The sequence below is a fragment of the Biomphalaria glabrata genome, chromosome 15 (genome assembly GCF_947242115.1).
Source record: "Biomphalaria glabrata chromosome 15, xgBioGlab47.1, whole genome shotgun sequence".
Taxonomy (NCBI): Eukaryota; Metazoa; Mollusca; class Gastropoda; family Planorbidae; genus Biomphalaria; species Biomphalaria glabrata.
The window spans coordinates 30,638,483-30,659,864 of NC_074725.1; the positions used below are offsets into that span (position 1 = coordinate 30,638,483).

Genomic DNA, 21,382 nt, shown 5'->3' on the forward strand with positions numbered 1-21,382 from the left:
TGTCGGAGAACATATATATGTCCCGCAAACCTCATGCGACACTCTGTCACAACCTCACCAATTGTTCGACTCCCAGTTCGGCATAGGATTTCCTTGTTTGAGACCCGATCTGTGTAACTGACTCCCAAAATCCGTCTCAGCCATTTTTGTTGAGCCACATTTAGTCTTTTCTCAATTTTGACAGATGACTTCAATGTCTCACATGCATATGTTCCTAGTGTTTATAGCGCCCCCCCCCCAAAAAAAAAAAGGTGCACTAAAGCCAGTAGAGGCATATAATTCTTATTCCACGTGCTCTGACGAATTCAAGTGCTCCTTCTTCCGTAGTGCCATTAGTGAATGGAACGAATTGCTTGAATAAGTCAAGAAAACCAAAAAACTTAGCATGCATGACTCAGGAGACACATGATATGCGTTAGACGTAATTATCTTCTCTTTTGAATTAACGTCTGTAATCTATAGCCTAATTTTTAGAAAAAGATAAATAATAAATAAGGGGCGTGAAGGTGAGAAATATTGGATGAGTACATAAAATATGGGCCTGGTCCTCGTAAAATAATTTTCTAATATTCGGTCTATTGTTTTTGTGAGACGCGAGAAAGTCCAGTAGAATCGCGTAGGATGAAACGCGTATCTTCGATCTTAAGTTGTTGCAGACCTCCTCTAACGAAAATGGCATTCACGTGTAACAGACCATGGCTGTATATCATGTAGATGTAAATAAATGTAGCCACAACATAACATAATGTCATTCACTTAATCATTGGCCTATAGGCCTACGAGTGCGTTGGGCATTGCAATCCTTTGTTTTGTAATCATAATATAATGGCAACGTCTTCGACTTCAATCAGAGATACAGAATGTATGGATCTATGGAGCCATGGCGAAGGCCCTGAACACTAACAACGAAGTCGAAGCTGGTCGCTTATGGTCTGGAAGAAGATTAGGCTTAGGCCATACCTCCCTCCTCCGTTACATACGTGAGATTGTGCAGGTGACGAATACTCAAGACCCCATCTGACAAAGCACCAAACCTATTCTAGAGTCTATATCTAAAGCCTGTATCTCCATCAAGTATCACCTATATTAGTCCTATAAAATTCTTTATAAGCCAAAAAAAGTTAGAGCTGTTGACTGCATAACTAAGGAAACTCTCCTATTTGAAAGAAGAAGAAAAATTTCGCAATATTGCCAATATTTTAGATAAAATATCAACTCCATGTCATTTCCGGGATAGAAAGTAAACACATACTTCACATACTACATAGTCATCATAGTGACATACTCACATAGTCAATGTCAATGCTATAGATCTAGATCTAGACTCTAGATTCTAGTAACTATAGCCATTACGGTAATGCCATTACCTAGCTTTATTTATAGTAATAGTCTCTATAGACGGTATATAGACTATAGTAAGACGGTAAGTCAAAAGTTAGAGTAAATTACTGAGTAATACTAAACTAAAGTCTAGCTAATAAATCTTAGTCTTAGTATCTATTAAGTACTATTAAGTCTATTTAGACCTGTAGAGTGTAGTGAAGTGTAGACAGTCACAGTGTTAGTGTAGTGTAATTGTAAATAGACACTTAGACTCTAGATCTAGATCTATATACTATATAATTATAATCTATAATAGAAATAGTGTAGGTGTAGTAAATCATAAATGAGTTATCTTCTTTTCTGAAGTTCAGAACTGACTGAACTGAAGTAAGTTAGTAACGTCTGTTCTGTATCATTGACAAGTGACTTGAAGTGTATCACTCAGTGTGTTACAGTTACTAATTTTACCGTATATGTCATAATATGTGCATTTAGTCTTTAGTACTCTTTAGTTTTAGTATTACTACTGTACCGTATAGAGTGTATATATCTAGCCACTATAATTATAATATATAATATAGTATAGTAATAGTATAGGTATACAGTATAATTACTGAGACGACTGAGTATACTATTGGGAGACATAAGGCTCATTAGCCTGATTAGGTCGTATATTATATTTTATATAGTCAATAGTCAATATAGTCAATAGTCAGTCACTATTACTTACTTACATGTAACATTAGTATTAATTTTAATTATCATCTAATCACTAATCTAAATCTAGACTATAGTATATAACAGGGGTGCACCGGATAGTACTTTTTGATATCCGACCGGAGCCGGATATGACCGGATAGTAAAATTTGATATTCGTCCGGGGCCGGAGCCGGATACCTAAGTGTCTTGTAAATATCTTGTATCACTGAACATTTTACGAAACTGTTAAATAACATATCTATATTTGTTGGTTGTTTTTTTTTCTTTTATATACCTTATTGTTTTAAACTCTGTTACTGATTGATTTATTCAAACTTAACAGTATTTCTAAAAATCTGTATAGCATGAGTGTGTCTCTGTGTATGTACGATGCCACCCACTGTAAAGGATGTGTGTAGGAAGGTCAATGTAAATAATGTTAGTATATATTTAACTAGTTACTAATGTAAATCTCATAAGTAATGTACAATCTGCCTTGTATAGTGGTCGGATGTGTGTGTTCATGAATTTCAGACCATCAACTTGGTCAGATATACCTAATGAGCCTACACATGTAGCCCTAGTGTAGTGTGTATAGTTGTTTGTGTTAACCATCAAGCATTGTTTTTTCCTTGAGCATATGCACGCAATAGAGTTGGGTGTCAGTCAAAAAAGATAACACATTGGCATGGTCAGTCAAGCGTATAGATAAATTATACCCGTCCACTAGTTAGAGGTCAAGGGTTGTTGTTTTTTTACGCTCCAGCATATTGTTTCTTTGTTTGCTAGATCTAACTGCAGTACTATTATTCAATTTATTTTATGCGATTTTAAAATGTACTGTAAGGTTTTTCATTATTTATTAAGTCAAAAGAATTCAACAAAGAAATTAGCTTTCTTTCTAAATGTTTTAATACAAGGCACAAAAAAATCAAGACACTTAACTGCAGGAGTAATATTCAAGTTAACACGTTAGAAAAATTATTTAACCGTAATATTTATTGACAGTATAATATCCTTTGTTAGCACGTTGTGTTTTTTCATTCTGGCTTATAAATGGTCAATGTCTATCAATAAATTGTGTGTCAAGGACCAAAGAAATAAAATAAAGAGTAGGGGGTGTTTAGCTCTCCATTTAAAAATATCCCTGGTCGTGTCTTCTACAAAATAATTAGTTACTGGCTTACTGGGCTATATAATCTCGCGGTTTGTGTTCTGTGTAGCTAAAGGTCACTCGTTTAGATGCATTTGATCTTTAGTCCAGCTTAATAATTGAGATTTATATTTCAAGTAACTCGGCATACTTGAAAAGGTGTGGCCTCTAGCCCAACCATGTGATTAAGATTTTTCTCCAAATAAGCAAACTCTTTGTCCGGAACCCGTGTAGATGTTTGGCTTGAAGTCCAGTCCACCCCCCCCCAATTAAGATTAACTACTAAGTAAACAAACATAGTTCCCTCGTGTGACCTCTAGAGAGTGCTTACGTCTATCGTATCTGACTTGGGGTCACCTGTCAATCAATGAACTCATTGTGATGAACAAAACAAATAAAAGGGGGATGGAGTTGTTCATCTGGAAATATACCTAGTTACCTTAGAGGTGTGGCTCTTGTAGTCCAGCCCCCCTAATAAAGATTAACTACTAAGTAAACAAACTTAGTTCCCTCGAAAGGTGTGACCTTTAGAGAGTGTCAATACGCTGACATTAAACCTACGTCCATCGTATTTACCTTGGGTCACCTACCTATAAAAAAAACTCAATGTGATGGACTAAACAAATAAAAGGGGTGGGAGTTGTTCATCTCTACCTCTGGAGATATACCCGCACAGCTAGACAGACGTCTGGTCAGCATGACGTAGTCAAGGAATGTAGCATTTTAACATGTTAACTAACCTACTCAAAGGTCAAGACAAATTGAAAAAAGTGCCAGCCATTGCAGCTCTGTATGTAAAGCGCATTAATGATGTAAAGTTTCATTTCTATTTAGTTATTAAGTTATTAACACGCCTTGTCTTTATAATAAATGATGTTTGGTGCATATTCATAATGGCTCTATTTTTAAGCACATTATTTTGTTTTAATATAAACATTAATACATTCTACAACAGACATTAATGGAACGAGGTCCACTTTATGCATATTAAATAGGTGTATTTTTTACTATCCGGTAGTGATATCCGACCGGAGCCGAATAGCACCGGATAGTAAAAAACGCCGGATATTCGGCAGAAGCCGGAGCCAGAGCGACTATCCGGTGCACCCCTAGTATATAACTATACTATCTAGACTATAGAAATCTAGATCTATAATACTGTAACTATAATCTATTATTATATAGTTAAAGTAAATATAATAAATAATTATATAAATAGAACTAGAAGATCTTCTATAAATTATAGTAGTATAAATATAATAATTAGATCTAATATTCTATAATTGTATAATATTAATATTGATTAAATTTCATGAGTCAAGCGATATATCTAGATCTAGTATAGAATGATAAGTATAACTTTACATTGAGGGTCCTCTTTGCAGATTGTAATGTACCCTAGAGCTTCTCTTTTGCATAATCTGGTACTCTTGAGCTTCTCTTTTGCATATTCTGAAAACTGAAACTAAGTATAAATGCTTTAATTTTTTTTTTCTCTTAACCTCCACCAGTTTTTGCTTGCTTAGTTTTGAGCCATTGAGAAATGTCATCACCAAAGCCTGCAACTCAGGGTAAAGAGACTGTTCTTCTTGTTCAAGCCAAGCCAAAATATAATTTTCAGAATGCTCGGAAATTGCCCAAGGAGGTCACGAAACCTGATGGTCTAAAAGAAAAGGTTAAAACTGTAAGTTTATCTGAACCTGAGAAACTTGAAATATTGCATAACCAGTTGTCCCAAGAGACAAGCAATGGTTTGTCAAAGTCCCAAGCTAGTCGTCCTGTTGCTGTTGTGGGTGCTTCAAGATCTCGTGTTGTCCAAGAGAAAAACACAGTAATCAAACCTGTGTCTAGTGTTGCATCATCCCTTGCTACTGTGTCTTTTAATTCAGCCTCTGCAAGGCAAAATAACTTACCAGTGCAAGAGAACGTTCCACAAATTTTAAGTAGTACATATTCATCTTCAAGCACTTTTCCTTTAGAGCTCACTCTGTCTGTGGCAGACACTAGCCCTCTAAAAGACACTCCCAAAAAGGCGCCAGAAATCGCTTCTGGGACAGATGTATCTGTCGGCGTATTTCCCCGAGCACTAAAATGTGAAGAGGATGGAAAGATTGCAGCACTAGAAAAAGAGAGGGATAAGCTGAAGAAAGACTTAGAAGTGCAGCTCCAGGTGAATTCTGAACTAAAGAGGCTCCTTGTCGCATCAGTGGGAGAAGATTTATTTCATCGGGTAGAAAAACTTTGCCAGTAAGTTGTTGCTTTATTTTATTTTTTTAAATACAATTAGGCATAGTATGAACACAGTGTAGACAGAGTTAAGCAATACTAATGATTTTGTTTGTAAGCTAAAAAAAGAAATTCCCTCTTCCTCCACAAAAAATTCTTTTTGACAAGGAAAAATTTTTCATATTTTTACAAAGCTAATATCAACTGTTTGTCTGGTCAAAAGTTTGTACATGTTATTTGTCCGACACCCAACCTCGGATCAAACTGAAATTTTGCCAACATTTTTCTTTTACTTGACAGCACAAGAATCAATAAAAAAAATTAACCAATTGGTTAATTAACTATTGGTAATAAATTATTTGGTTTGGTATCTCCAACAAGGGAAAGAAATTGTACTAGACTGAATTGACGACACCCATCTCTGTTATTTTGAGTATTAATATAAAAAAAATGTAATATATAATATAAAAAGGGTTGTTGATAGATTCTGTTACAAAGTACCATTATGGTTAACACTTGTTGAAGTGAGATAAAAACACACAGAAACCGGTCCTACAGATTGTGGGGCTTTATTCGAAACAGATTGCGCGGGCCTATTCAGGGTTGTAATAAGGATAATAAGTGAAAATTAAGATTCTTTGCATTTTATTCATACTTTACTAAGTACAAAATCACTATCAAATTAACTTTACGAGCCATCTACAGTAGATAGTAGTTTTTTTTTTAATGAAAAGCTGATAAACATTTAGATCTGCCTTTTAGATTTACTATCGACTAGCAAAATATCGCTTTTTTTTAAAGAGGTCAAGATAGATTTGGAATTATATTTGTTTGCCAGTGACTATTAAAGTAAATGAAGAATTTGAACTTCTTTTTTTGGTTAAAATTGGCCTTATTATTACATTTTCATTAAATGAAAGCTGACAATACCTTTTTTTTTATTTCGAGTAGCATTGGCAATTTCCATATTGAATGACACCCAGAAATGACTTTTTTTAAAATGAGATTTGCATCAGTTTTCAGAAGATTTTAATAATTTCAGTAGATTTTCATGACTTTTTCGTATATTGTACAATTTCAGGAGAATTTCAGAAACCCTTTGATAACATGTTAAAATGGTTTATTTTAATAATTTACATCTAGAATTCGCACAGGGCCTTCTATGAAAGTTCGGGGGCCCACTGCTGTCGCATAGGTTGCAGTGACCTAAGACCGGCCCTGAAAACACTGTTACGACAACATCATCACACTAGTGTTTCACTGGAGTAAATATTATAGATTTTATTACATATATCATGATATATATGCAATAATGTGATCAAAGGGGCCAATTGATATTTATATTGGAAATACAGGTTGGCCTTCAATTAATTATTTTGTTTGGTATCTTGAATAATGGAAAGAAATTGTACTTGACTGAAGTGGTGGTTTAAGCTGAATCAGTCCCCTTTATTAGGTGACCGCTCAAAATTGAAACAAACAATATATAACTATACAATGTTCTCCAGTCATTACTACCTCACTAGCTGAGTGGTTAGCAGGTCGGGCCAAGCACGCATGAGCCATAAGTTTGAATTTAAGTCATTCCCTTTTTTTAAACTTGTAACTGCTTTTAAAAAGCAATTGCGGTAAAATCCACCCAGACATCACTTTCTTTCTGCCCCCCCCCCCCCCATTTCCCAACTGGTCCTGATTATAAGTCGGGGGTTCTCAACCTGTGGGTCACGACCCCCTTGGGGGTCAATTGACGATTTGTCAGGGGTCGCCTAAGACCATCAAAAATATGGATTGTTATTGTCTATTCTTCTATTGCTTTATGTGTGTGAGCGGGGAGGGGGGGACGCGGCAGAGTGGGCTATTGTAAAAGGGTCGCCGAGCATAAAAGGTTGAGAACCGCTGTTATAAGTGATAGTTTGCATGCAAGGACAAAGAAGCCACACAGTGGGTATAAAAAATGGTGTCCCCCAAGGAGGAGTCCTATCCCCAACACTTTTCCTAATATTCATAAACGATCTAAATCAAAACCTACCCAAAAAAGTTAAGAGCAGCATGTATGCAGACGACCTTGCCTTAATTAGCACAGAAGAATATGTAGGAACATCGAAATTTCGATTACAAGATGCTCTTGATAAACTCAATAATTGGCCCAAAGACTGGGGCATGTCCATTAACACAAAAAGACAACATATACCATATATTCTCACTGTCAACAAAACAACAAACAATAAAATTAACATTAGATAAGGAAGCTTTAGAAAAAAATGACAGCCCTACTTATCTTGGAGTCACCTATGACCCGAGACTAACCTGGAAAAACCAAATTGATAAAACACAGAGTAAAGGCATCCAGAGACTATCCCTCTTGAAAAAATTAGCTGGCACAGATTGGGGAGCTAATCACAACATCCTGAAAAAGACCTATACCAGTTATGTAAGACCTGTACTAGAATATGGTGCCACAGCATGGGGCTCAGCAGCCCAAACCAACCTAAGAAAAATAGACAAGGTTCAAAATATTGGTCTAAGGATAATGACAGGAGCAATCAAAACAACACCCATAAGAGCTATGGAGGAAACCGCTGCCCTGATCTCTCTGGATGAAAGAAGAGAAATAAAAATCCTTTCCCAATTCACTAAATTGGAAACCTTGGAGAGGCACCCACTCAGAACAAAAATCCACAAAACTGGCACAAAAAACCGTCTCAAAAGGACCAATTTTATACAGGAATCTCTAAACCTAAAAAAGAAACACCAACTTGAAAAATTACTCTGGAATCCTCGATACACTATAATGAATCTCCACCCTGGGACGAAAGCCCTCTTCCTACTATAAGGGACCATATTGAAAACATAAAAAGAAAATCTGATTACAGACCAACAGAGCTCAAGGAAATAGTGAACTGTTTTCTACATACCAATTACCCTAGCAATCAGTGGATCAGAGTTTACACGGATGGCTCATCCCATAAAGCCACCACAAATGGAGGAGCTGGAATACTTATCGAATGGCCAGATGGAGAAAAACTAGAAAAATCCTTTGCAACTGGAGAGCTCTCTGACAGTCACAGAGCAGAAAGGGAAGCACTAGCACTAGCTGCTACCATGCTAGCAAATCATCCAAGTTCCCCTCACAGTCAGATTGTCTTTCTAACAGACGCAAAAACAACCCTCCAAAGCCTGCAAAACTCTGATTCCCCTTATATTAAAAACCTCAGAACAGCACTCTCAAAGCTCAACCACAACAGCAAAAAAACTGTTATTCAATGGATACCAGCTCACATACAACTAGCAGGAAATGAGAAGGCTGACACACTCGCCAAGAGTGGGAGAACAAACTCACAAGTAAACTCTGCACTCTATCCAGAAGAAATGAAGAAATTAATTGTAGAAAAAATAAATGAGAAATGGACGAGCTCCCATCCAAATCACAAGAAAGATGATGCTTACTATAAGCTATCCCGACAAGACCAACGTCTAATCTTTCGACTCAGGACCGGACACAACAGAATGCGACAACACATGTTCCGGAAGCTCAAAATTGGAACTAGTGAAATCTGCCCATGTGGAGTATCACCAGAAAATGCCGACCACGTCCTCCAAAACTGCTCTCTCTACCAAGAGGCCCGTATAAGACATTGGCCCCAAATCACCCCAATAGAAAGAAAACTATATGGAGAGCTCCCTGATTTGGAAACCACTGCGCAGTTCATCTCATGTATTGGTCTAGTCATATGAACACTCCAACATAACAATGAGAACGATGAAGAAGAAAGAAGAAGTGATAGGATCATAGGGTATTGAGAAAGCTAAAAGCATGAAATAGCATGAAACAAAAACAATTGGTAAAAATATTATTAATCACATATATTTATTGTTGTTGGTCTAGATCTACTGCAAATTTAATTACATGACTGATCCAAGTTGTACTTCGTATAAATATAAGCTTTTTTTTTTTTAAGTATTTTTTAAAATTTTTAAAATGAGGTGGGGATGAACATGATGACCCCTTTCCCTTTGCCACACATTTCTTTACGTTTTCAGCTTTCTCAAGCCACAATGAGTTGGAAACCAGAGACCTTGACATTTGCTTGAATCATTTAAAATATTTTTTATTATTCCTTTTAAACACACTTGAAGGTAGAAATAGTCATATTCTGTTTTTAAGTGCTAATTATTTTGATCGAAAAAATAGAGTTTTCCAGAAGGAACACAAATTTTCAAAGGGGGTTGAGTTACTAAAACAACTTTTTTATTTTATTAAATAATCTAACATATTTGATTTTATTAATTATTTTAAAGGAAAATGAATGGGCTACAAAAGTATACTAAATCAAATAAATTATTCAAACAAAAAAAATTTTTCATTAATTTTAAACTGAGTACGGAAAAAGAAAATATTAAAATTCATTAAAAAATCGATATACTGAAAGATTTAACCTTTTAATTAAACATTTAATCTATAAATATTTAAAAAATCACAAAACTAAACACATTTAATCACTTTAAATTTCATAAAAGATGAACAAATGCACTAAGAAATTGTATTATTTACATTTTTCGGGTCCCGTAAAAAAGAGGAACCATTAACATAATGTCTTTTTTAAATTGTATTATTTACATTTTTCGGGTCCCGTAAAAAAGAGGAACCATAATGTTGTCTTTTTTTTTTTTTTTTAAACCTGTTGGTACTGCATCAAATTTATTATGAAAACAAAGAACAATCATTCCCACATCCGGGAAGTTAAAAAAAAAGAGAGAAATAAAAAGTTTAACATAAAAAAGAAAGTGAAATAAATATTATAAACCAAGTTACTCACTGAGAGTAATACCGCACTCACCAGTGCTAGCAAAGTTACTCGCTGAGAGTAACACCTCACTGAAAGAGTTAAGTCATTACATTTATATTCATTGGCCCTTCTGAATTCTACCATTTCCACAGAGACAGAGCCCAGCTGTCAGTAGATATTGGTGGTTTCAGCAAGAAGCTGTCTGAAGATTATGAAAATCTTGACAAAGTTTCCATACAAGCAGACATGTGGAGAAGTAAATACCTGGCCTCGAGGTAAGTTTGCTGTTTTTGTTTTTGACACATTTTCTCAATTTAGTATTTTTTAAGTGTGAGATTATGTTGTAGTTAAACTGTTTAATTTTGCTTTTATACATTTAAATGCTTGTTAATAGAAAATTCTTTTTTTTTTTGTTCTTTTCACTGCCAAAATTGAAACTAAAGCTGTTTGTTTAAAAGTACAGTTTCCCTTTCAGACCTTGCAATCTATAGGGCAGAAGATGTAAAGATCATTAGTTTTTCTGGCTTATAGTTAACGAGGATGTCATGTGGCCAGCACAACGACTAACACCTTAACTTTTCCCCAACTAATATCAGCTATTCATTAGAGCTGGGTGGAGTCACCAGGATTCAAACCCAGACTCCTCAGTTTGGAAACCAAGCGCTTTACCATTCAGCCATCGTGCATTGAACAGCCATCTTTGTTTATAGTAAATGGCATTGTGTTCATTACAAAGGTGGAGCCTCTTACTGGGAAATATCAGAAATCTTTATTATAGTTTACTATTATTAAATTTTAGAAATATGTTTTTTTTTGTTTTTTTTTTGTGCCTGTAGAGTCATGATTGAGGAACTGGGCAATGCCAGAGCGTATTATTCTCTCCAGTGCCATGATACCCAGGATGCCTTGCAGCAATTGTTGAATGAGAGGCATGAGCTTCGCACAAACCTTTTGGAGGCTTACAAGTATGTAAATTTACTGGTAATGTTTTCGGATAACATGTTAACATGGCTACTCTCATCTAATGCATTTTTCAATCCTGCTCAATCATAATAATAATAAGACTTCTCTTTGAGTCTGAAGAAAAATGAGAAATGCATTTTTTCATGTGGATATGCTGCCTCAACTTCGACCTACATATTTTGCCACATCCAGTTTAGACATAACCATAACTTCAAACTGTAAAGGATGTGTGTGTGGGGGCTGTATACTGTTAATGACTAGGTCTCATGCATTTCACAGCTTTATCAGGTTTGTATTTTAAAGGCATCAGACCGCTTGTGGTTCTGGTGTCTAGGATCTGATTCTAATGGTGGCTAAGTGGGTATAACGGGTAGTAATGGAGGGAGGGGGGAGGTTACTTGACACTTCCACATGAACGAGCTATACATTCAACACAGTGTAGTAAAATCCGTAAATTTATGTACACATCATCGCTCAGATACATCTCAACAGTAGAGCACTTTAAGTTAACAAGCATAAGTAAAGCCATCGTGAAAGTTAATAAGGTTGATAAAGTTATTTGCACCCTTTGGCTCAGAAACTTAGTGCTTCTCCGGTTGGCCTCCATATATATATATTTACTAATTTATTTCTCATACATTTTTTTTTCTGGTCATAATTAAAGTGTTTGACTAGCCTGATTTACATTTTGTGAGTTATTCACCAAACGCTTGATATTTTTTTTTTTTTTTTTTTTTTCACATTTTGTTAACATGTATTTTTTAAATTCCTAAAGAATAAATGGAATATGTAATAATATAATTTTTGGCCGACAGGGTACTACAGCAAGTGAAGACTGCCTTTGATCCTCTCAATTCTCATTGCTCCTCCTCCTTGAGGTCGACCAATGTCATAGAACTATCTCGAGCTTGTCAGCAACTAGCAGAGGCCATGCGGTTCAGACTGCTTCCTGCACACGTTGCTGTTCCAATAGATATGGATGCCAGTGAGGACATTTGGGCTAACTCTGTGACTCGGGCTGAACAGTTTGCTCATGAGGTGTGTGCTCATTATTAATAAAATATTTGTGTATAATTATTTTATCTAAAGATTTCCCCTTTAAGACCTTACAATCTATAGGGTGGATGATGTATAGGCTATCTGTTTCTGTGATTAACAAGGGTGTCATGTGGCCAGCACAACGACCCACTGCTTTTACTTTCCCTGATTAGAGCTTGGTGGATTTAGAGGCGCCCAAAGATTCAGAAGTTAAAAATCCCAATCTTTACCAGGATTTGAACCCGGGACCTCGGTTCAGAAGCCAAGTGCTTTACTGCTCATCTACCTCGCCTCCTGATTATTTTATATGGTACTTCCAAAATTTGATGTGATATTTATAAAATAGTGATTCCCAACCTCAGGCCTGTGACAGATGTTACAAACTTGCATAATATAAGCTTCACTATAAATTAACAAAAGGTAAAGTACATTTTTCAGAAGTTTCTATCTATAGGGCATATGGTTTAAAAGTCATTGGCTTTTCTGTGGCTGATGGTTAACAAGGGTGTTATGTGGCCAGTACAACAACCAAGACATGAACCCAAGACCCATGGGTCTGTTAGCCAAACTCTATACTACTCAGCCACTATAGTCCATATTTGAATTTTTATTTAATTATTTATTATTAATTTCTTTAATTATTTCCCCTTTATTTCAACTCTTTTGACCCCTGATGTCATGCTATCTGGTCCCTAGAAACTGCCATAAAAAGACACAAGTGTCAAAAATATATAATGCCACTTGTCCCAAAAAAAAAAAAAAGTTGGGCATCACTTTTGTATAAAAATTATATCAAGTTCATCGCTATGGCTTTTTGTGTGTGTGTGTGTGCTGTGTTCTATAAATATGACAGGAAGTAAAACATTTCGTCTAAAATGCAGATTATTTTTTCCTAGTGTAACGATATTTATATTTGAGTGCTAAATGTGATGATGTCATGGTGTTACAATGAGATTATGTTCATCAGACTAAGACAAACTAAACTAATGGGCTGAATGGATGACTTTTCAAAAGGATTTGATAGCAGTTATGATCAAAACATTGCTATTTAAGAAGCCTTTCTGGAGGGGTTTGATACAGTTAATATGTTAGCCTACTGAAAATGTAAAAAAAAAATTACATCAATGGATTCTTGACTTCCTAGAAGGCAGAGGATAAATTGTAGTTATAAGTGGCTTTTAATTATTAACTCTTTCTCTCCGTAATTATTTACCACATTCTGGTGGAATCAACACTGGTATCGTCAGTTAGGAGAGAAAGAGTTAAAGTATGTCTTAGGCCCACTAATGTTTCTAATTCCTATAAGTGACATTCCTATTAGTATCAGTCCCAGAACTTTTTGCTAATTACTGCTTATAATATTGAACAGAAACTGGAACTGTTACTAATTTACTAGTCTTATATATTTGTTTTTTTCTGAAGAACGTATTAAAGCCAATAATATATAATACAAACTGTTCATGCTTGGAACTGTTAAATAGTTTCTCCTTGTTTAAACATTAGCATTTTAATACTCACTATCCTAACTTTAAACTTTTTTTGTGTACTACAGATCTTGTCAAAGCCTAGTGAGCCAATAGGATCGCTTCAGTCAGGTTCGTCTCGATTGCTTCCGCTAACAGGGCCACAGGAGATGTTGATCAAACGTTACCATCCTGACACAAAACACGAGAATCTCACTTTGAACTGCTGCGGTAAATGCAAGGGAGACATTGCTGTCGTCTGATGAAAACGAGGCTTGTTAGGTAGCAGTGCCATTCACCTCTCTTGTGTCCGAAAAATTATCTAGCCTAGGACCAGCCGATTGTTTGTATATCTATTTTATTGATGTGGTTATGGATATCATTCTTCAATGCATCATCTTCCAACATAATCTTCATTGACATTTCAACTATCTCGTTGATGGACATTTTTGTCAGCAATATAAGCATATCAAAGTGTTTTTTTTTATTTGCTTCGTGAGTTAGATGATTGCTTCCTGTTGACTTTATACCTTCCTCCTATTTAAATTGTTCCATTTGTTTCTATGCAAGCTGACCTGCTATAGTACCGTTCCCTTTCACAAATGAGTTGTCTTTGCCGAATTCGGCTCGTCTGTTGGGAATGTAATGACATTACACACATCACAGGGTTTTCAAGCTTCTCAAGCCTTTACTTAAATGGAGTTTGAGAAGAATGTGGAGATTTTTAGAAATTTAGTCACACTGACTAATATGCTAGCACAAATTCTGAACAAATATCTTATGAGCATGCTTGGATTTGCCTGATCAGATGGAATTTTAAAGCTCCCTTTAACTCTTTCTCTCCTAACTGACGATATCAGTGTTGATTCCACCAGAATGTGGTAAATAATTACGGAGAGAAAGAGTTAAATATGTCATTGCTGGAATTAATAGGTAATGTTGTATTTATACAGACTGAAATAGCTCCTTCACCTATCCCTTAGTTTGTTTTTTTTTGACTTTCGGGGCACCATACAAGATTTGTAAACCATCTTTCTCCATTTCTCTCTGAAATACTCAGTCTGTAAATTATATAATAGGATAACTTAACTCTTAAGAAAAACATTACCTAGTGAGTTTATTATCTCCCCTAACCAATATGCAGTCCATTGATAAAGTAAAATTCCTCTTAAAAAACAATTCATTGAATATATGTTTTTTTATTGTATTTTTTTTCTTCTTTAATGAAAAAAAAAGTTTAACAATTTTTATAAAAAATAACCGGTTTTCAAAAATGTATGCTTTGAATAACTTAAAAACACAACACTGCTGTATCAACTGTCACTTCGCCTGTATGAGCTTATACAGAGAGTTTTTTTTTTTTTTTTAACTTTCAAGAAAATTGTTGAAGACATGTTAAGACAGGTGAGCATCACTGCACCAAGAGTCTCTCATTAAACCATCATCCTCCCAAAGTGGCGTAGCTAGGGTAGGGTGTGGGTCCAAGTTTAAAAGCCCCCCAGGCCCCCAAATAAATGGCCTAAATTAAATATTACGCCATGTAATGTTGCTATTCACATAGAGTCAAAAATACTAGACAGCATTGATCTATGTTATAGACTGCTGCACAGAAAGCACGACATGAGGCGATATGAATTCAGATTTGTCATTTGTGCATTTTCTCATACTACAGGTCTAAATAAAGGACTATAACTATAAATAAATTGTGTACAATAATAACTGTGAGGAGACGGTAACGTGCAGGAGTTTGGTGATGACCTCTTGTCTGAATGTCTGAAAAAGAAATAGCATTTTGAATACAACAGAGTTGAAATTTTTGTATGGCAGCTTTACTGTGCACTTCATTTTGTGAACCCTTCAATACATATGCTAACAAATGTCTAGTCAAAATCAGTGATGACTATTAGCACCAAAGTAATCAGAATATTTGGCTTGGTTTAAATTTCACTGTGAATATTAATATACATTTAATGACAATCATGATCAATTAGCAATAATATTGAATTCTAGATTATTATATAACATTTTCATGTAATTTTTCCTGTCCTTAAACCTGTGCAGAATTTGTAAATTATTTTTCAGTGTGTATAGAACTCAAATAGCTACCACTTTTGAATTGTGCTTTTTTATTTAATTTTTTTGATGCAATAGTTTTCAATTGTATAGCAGAATTGTATAAATATATGTAGTTTCCCTTACAGACCTTGTGATCTAGAGGGCAGATGATGTAAAGGTCATCTATTTCTGTGGCTTACGGTTATTGAGGGTGTCATGTGGCCAGCACAATCAACAACCGCCTTTACTTTTTCCCCATCTAATGTCAGGTACCCATATAGCTGGGTAGACTCAGAGGCGCCCAAAGATCTCAAAATTAAAAATCTTAGTCTTCACCTGGATTTGAATGTGGGAACCTGGTTTGGAAACCAGACACTTTACCGCTGAGCCTCATTATAAATATAAGTACAAATATTAAAATTGCACTATATTAGGAAATGTAAAATGGAGATTATATTTTTGCATACTGAATGCAAGGGGGGTGGATTATGAAATTAGATGCACACAACAAAATTTGAAATGCTAATTTTTACAGACAAACACATGATGCGATAACTAATTCTTATTGAATGTTTTGTTTTTTATTGTTCCTAGTTTTCAGTTTTGATTTTTGAAATATCAGATTTAACTTGGAATGGTTGTTTCTTTGCTTGTCATGTTAAACAAAAAGCACAATCAAAACTCAAGTAATCAATGAGCCTCGATGAATGTAAATGCAATGTCAACATTACCCTTGTGATTTGCTTTCTCTCAATAATAATAATCTTCAGTTTTGATCATTTTTAATAGCCCAACTACATTACATCTCACCTAAGATTATTGGTTTCAAAAACCACCATTCTTCCCAGACCAAGAATACCAAGAAAGTATGGATTAGTTTGGTCGTCACTTAGCATGAAGTGGTGTACCTTACAATCCAGATGGGACGAAAAATGATTTCATTCCTACATACTTTTTTTTTTCTCGTCTAGGAAATCTCACCCGTTAGGTGGTATGTTGCTTCCGATCATTAAAAGTCTTTAGCTCGACCTTTGTTCTAGTTGGATTTAGTTAGGCATGCTTGAGTTGGCTAAAATGCAACTGAGGATTATTATTAAATATAAAAACTTTTTTTTTATCCCACAAAAGTCTGTGTCTCATACTCCATCTACCTAGTGACTATTAGGTCCAAATCTCATACTCCATCTACTTAGTGACTATTAGATCTAAATCTCATACTCCATCTACCTAGTGACTATTAGGTCCAAATCTCATACTCCATCTACCTAGTGACTATTAGGTCCAAGATTTTAACTTTTATTCTTTTATTTGTGTGTTTCAGTATTAGGTGCTTTCCCATTTAAGCAGACATACTTTTTAGAATTCTGAGCAGCAAAAAGCTGACTAGTGGATCTAGGAGTAATGAGGTGATGGTTTTTTGGCCTCCTTCAGTCTTAGAATGACTAAGTTTCAAATTATAGATCAAGGTGAAGGTTATAAATATTGTAAAGAAAGTATCTCATATCTGCTTTAGAAATTTTATTGTTTCATTTACTAGTTTAATTTTGAATTATGTGTTGTCAGTGTTTTCAATAATAAATATCTTGTGCAAGGAAAAAGTCATACATGTACAAGTTTGAAAGTAATTTGTATATTTTTTTTTTATAAATGTATATATTTATAGAAAATGTGTTTGGTTTCGGCAATTATAAATGTAGATCTATGGGTAGATCTATGCTTTACCATGCAACTTGTGATACTCAGTCAATGTAATTAATTATCAAATTTTTTTGTTTTTCTGTTCTACTGCTGTATCTGAAATAAAAAGCCAAAATCTAATGCATGACAATAAATTAAATTATTTTAACATATTTGTTTCTTCCTTGTGTTTCTGTTTGTTGTTTTTATTTTTAAAATTTAGAAGAAGTAATAGTAATTTCATTATGAGCAAACAGGTTACCTATAGGCGGCAACACAAGCTATAGTTTAGAGCTTCCAAGAAATATTAAGAACTGACATATAATTTGATTTCTTTAACATATAAGTAATTGTGTCATTTTTACTGATTAATACTCAATATAGAATAATTCTTAAGAACTAAAATCTAATAGATTTTCGTCCTTAAAAAAAACTTCATTGTGTCCCCTCTCATTGTATCATGCATGATTTTGGACATTATTTAGTACCAAAAATAAACAAATATATATTGATGTAAATCTATATATGAAATGAGCACGAGTATCTAGTTACAGCCACTTTTTTTTTTTTTTTTTAGTTATCTGCTTTAGCAAATTAATTTTTTTCAAATGGGTGTCACCCCCTGCTGGTTGTTACCCCCCCCCCCCCCCCCCCCAGTGATACCTCTTTCTTATTAAATATTAAATATGCACTTAGTAGATGTCCATTCATGTATAGCATATGACAGCTGGTCATAAAAAATAACTTCAAACTGTCATTATGATGGTCCCGGATTAGAACCTTGCAGCCTGAATGCTGCATATACCCTGCAATAATAATCTTTATTTGTGAAGAAATGTATGAAATTTGAAAAACAACAGCAACAAGAAAAAAACAATCTTGAATATGTCAATATCCAACATAATCTATTTCCTTTGAACAAAGCGAATGATAGTAGGTCACACCTTTGCAGCATGATCTTTTATTTGTATTTTAAGTTTAAGGGATGCCCCAAATTTTTCTCATCATGGGTCTAGATGTGATTTTTTCAAGAAGAAGCAACGGCTTTTAAAAAAAAAAACAAAAAAAAAACGTGTTATTTGTCAAACGGAAAAAAAAATTTGTCAGAAAAAAAAACATTTGGAAATAAAACATTAGAGACAACAAAATGATAAACTATATTTTACAACAACCCCCTGTCCCTCCTCATCTAACATGACGCTCAAAGAGAAACTAAAAGTCTTCTTTTTTTTAAATAAGTAGATCTATTTAAACTAGACTAGATATGTAATGTAGTAGAGTTTGGTAATATCTAAGCCTATCCATGTTTTTACATTTTTGCTTCCTGTAAGCCTCGTTTAGACGGCTTCTTAGCAATGATGGCGGACTATGCGAGTTGTAGAGCAACGAGATTTGACTTTTCAAACTTGAAAAAACTAACAACCCATGGGGCTTGAGTAAATTAACTTAGAAAATAAAATGTGGTCCTATTTATCACGGAAAGCAGAAGATCTTTTAATAAATAAACTTAATTATTGACAATCACGTCGAAAATTACTTAAACATTTAGCAAATTGAAATTCTTTTACTCTAGTCTCTTAGTCTTAGTCTCTAGTCTAGTCTAGAGTCTAGTCTAACTCTAGTCAAGTCTAGTCTAGAAGTAGGAAGACTACAATACTGTCAACTAGTCTACTCCCTACTGTCTACTTTTGAAAGTGATCTCTTGTAACTCCCTATTGTCTACTTTTGAACGGGATCTGTCACCTGATCTTTTTCTTATGTTAAAAAAGTGATTTTATCAGAATCAGATTTATCATCACATTTCAGATATCTGATTTTTAATCATATCATAATTAAAAATAAATATGATTAGCAAAATCAAATGAGTATGAGTCTAAACTTAAACTAGTCTTTAGTCTAACTAAGTCTAAGGTTATCTATACTATAGTCTATAGATCTAGAATCTAGTACTAGAGTAGATCTACATCTAAAATGTTTGCTATTTTCTCCAAAAAAAATATTAATGGCCGGGATACATATATAAAATAATAAACAATATAATATTACATTTTGAATTTACATCAATTACAATTTTAAATTTACATGATTGACATGATATTCAATCATATTCTAGATAGATTATATCTAGATTTAGACACTACTCAGTCTACTGTCGAGACTCTAGACTTGATTGTAGATCTAGTCAGGGAATCTAGTCTAGAATGATGCTGACGAAATCATTATAGTTTATAATTTTATGATGATTATCATGTCATGTTATGTGTAGGATGAAATTATCTTCTTTTTTGAAGTAACGTCTGCAATAATATAAGATTTATAAGAATTTCTGAATTCATGTAGTGAACATTATCTAGATCTAGATCACCTAGATCTAGATTCTAAGTATTTAACCTTCCTTATTAAAATTTATTTGCCTTTTATTAAACATGATAGATAATAGTTGATATTTGATATAAGTTAATTGTGACATTGGTAGTTGATATTTGATATAAGTTTATTGTGACATTGGTCATGATGATAGTCAGTTTAGATTTTATTTAGATGTCTACACTTCAGTCTATAGATCTAGAAGATGTAGATAAAAACTGTTAATGTTTATGGTGGCATTAACCACTTGGCTATATATCAAACGAGCTTGAGTTCAGCCCGTATTGTGTTTGTTGAGGCCCTTAAGGCAGCAGAGAAACATTCTTCTAGATACCCACTCCCCTACAAGTCCACAAAAGAGAATGAATCATAAACATCACACTGAGCTATGTTAGCTGAGCAGCTGCTGATAAAACTGCTTTTTATTTTCTTATAAAAAGGCAAAACTGCAATAGCTAATACATGAGTTCAAACATTTTTCACCATCCTTTTAAATTCTGAAACTCCTGGAACAGAAGAATAAAATAGTTTCAACTTGTAGAACATTTTTTAATGCAAATGTTTTTTTTTGTTTTTTTTTTTCATAAAAGCCATTTTAAAACTTATTTCAGTTATTTACTAGATTGAAATTTGGGTGGTCAATTTGCATTACATTAATTTTTTCTTTGTACATCCATAGTAGTGACCTAGATAACTAACTTACCACCTTGGTGCCAGCACATTGTTTTATCGGTAATATGAACTTCTTTGAATACCAGATTTCTTACTTGACTTTCTCTGTACACCAAGGAGAGCATAGGGCTGCAATTACACCTCTCCACCAAACTCGGTTCTGAGCGATTCAGTCTTTATTGCTATTTCTAAGATTCTGGTCAGTTTGGCCTGAGCATTTTGTTGTCTAAGGGAGAGGAGGCTTATGTCATCAAGTCCAAGTCTTAATTCCTTACTTAGTTAAATGTAATACAGTAAAGTAATTAAGCTTGTCTGAATCATTAGTTCTTTAAAGAAAGTGTCACATCAGGTTAATGATAGCTAATATCTAGGTTATTTTGATTCAATAGCATAGTTCTTGGTTTAAATCTTCTGATTTAGCATTAGATTTTAATTTGAGTCGCAATAGAGAATTGATTAGTTGAGTAGCAAATAAAGTTTAAAAAACAATATAAATATTTTTTACAAATATTTTTTTTTAGTCAACCTCATTAGACATGAGGAGAATTCATCACAAAAATATTAAGAGAAACAAACTGAAACAGTGACTTTAAGAAGGATTCTTTGTTCTGGACTTGCTGTGATTCATCGCAATAAAAGATTCAAAAGGAAAATTAATATTTCAAGAATTAAACTCGATAAGCTCAGTATCAGTGATAATGGCTTTAAAGCCTGTCCTGAAAATTAAAGTGGATGAACTATTTCTACGATGGTTGAGCAACTCAGAAGTTCAGGTACATAGTAACTATTATTGAAGAGTGTTTTCTGTTGTAAATATTTATACAGTTATATATATGAATAAATAATACTTAATTAAATGTATATTTCAAAAACTCATTTTTATTAAAACGAATATACAGAGTGGCCCAAAAGTAGGTTGACAGTTATCATGTAGACTATTTATTTGAAAATTCGATGCC

General features: G+C 34.1%; 2 protein-coding genes across 3 annotated transcripts in view; both read left to right on the forward strand.

Moving 5' to 3' along the window:
* The first annotated feature begins 1,243 nt into the window (after positions 1-1,243).
* Positions 1,244-17,553, forward strand: LOC106069412 (golgin-45-like). 2 transcript variants are annotated; one of them, XM_056011862.1, is made up of 6 exons: positions 1,244-1,354; positions 4,687-5,422; positions 10,341-10,463; positions 11,025-11,153; positions 11,967-12,189; positions 13,742-17,553. In XM_056011862.1, the coding sequence occupies exons 2-6, from the start codon at positions 4,719-4,721 to the stop codon at positions 13,913-13,915; spliced, it is 1,353 nt and encodes a 450-aa protein (XP_055867837.1). In that variant the 5' UTR covers positions 1,244-1,354; positions 4,687-4,718; the 3' UTR covers positions 13,916-17,553. The 2 variants fall into 2 exon arrangements, with proteins under 2 accessions (XP_055867837.1, XP_013084520.2); XM_013229066.2 differs by having other exon boundaries at positions 1,248-1,423.
* A 1,172-nt stretch (positions 17,554-18,725) lies between these two features.
* The window catches only part of LOC106071514 (serine/threonine-protein phosphatase 2A regulatory subunit B'' subunit beta-like), a 123,405-nt gene continuing 120,748 nt past the window's right edge, over positions 18,726-21,382 (forward strand). Inside the window, exons 1-2 of the mRNA XM_056011860.1 lie at positions 18,726-18,820; positions 20,945-21,196. Coding sequence (XP_055867835.1) covers positions 21,122-21,196 — 75 coding nt within the window. The 5' untranslated portion in view covers positions 18,726-18,820; positions 20,945-21,121. The remainder of the gene's footprint in view (positions 18,821-20,944; positions 21,197-21,382) is intronic.

Excerpts from the sequence above, each read along its gene's own strand:
- LOC106069412 (XM_056011862.1), top strand. The coding sequence starts at position 4,719 with ATGTCATCACCAAAGCCTGCAACTCAGGGTAAAGAGACTGTTCTTCTT. Across the intron at positions 10,464-11,024 it reads AGTAAATACCTGGCCTCGAG|AGTCATGATTGAGGAACTGG; the intron begins GTAAGTTTGCTG and ends TTGTGCCTGTAG. Across the intron at positions 12,190-13,741 it reads CTGAACAGTTTGCTCATGAG|ATCTTGTCAAAGCCTAGTGA; the intron begins GTGTGTGCTCAT and ends TGTGTACTACAG.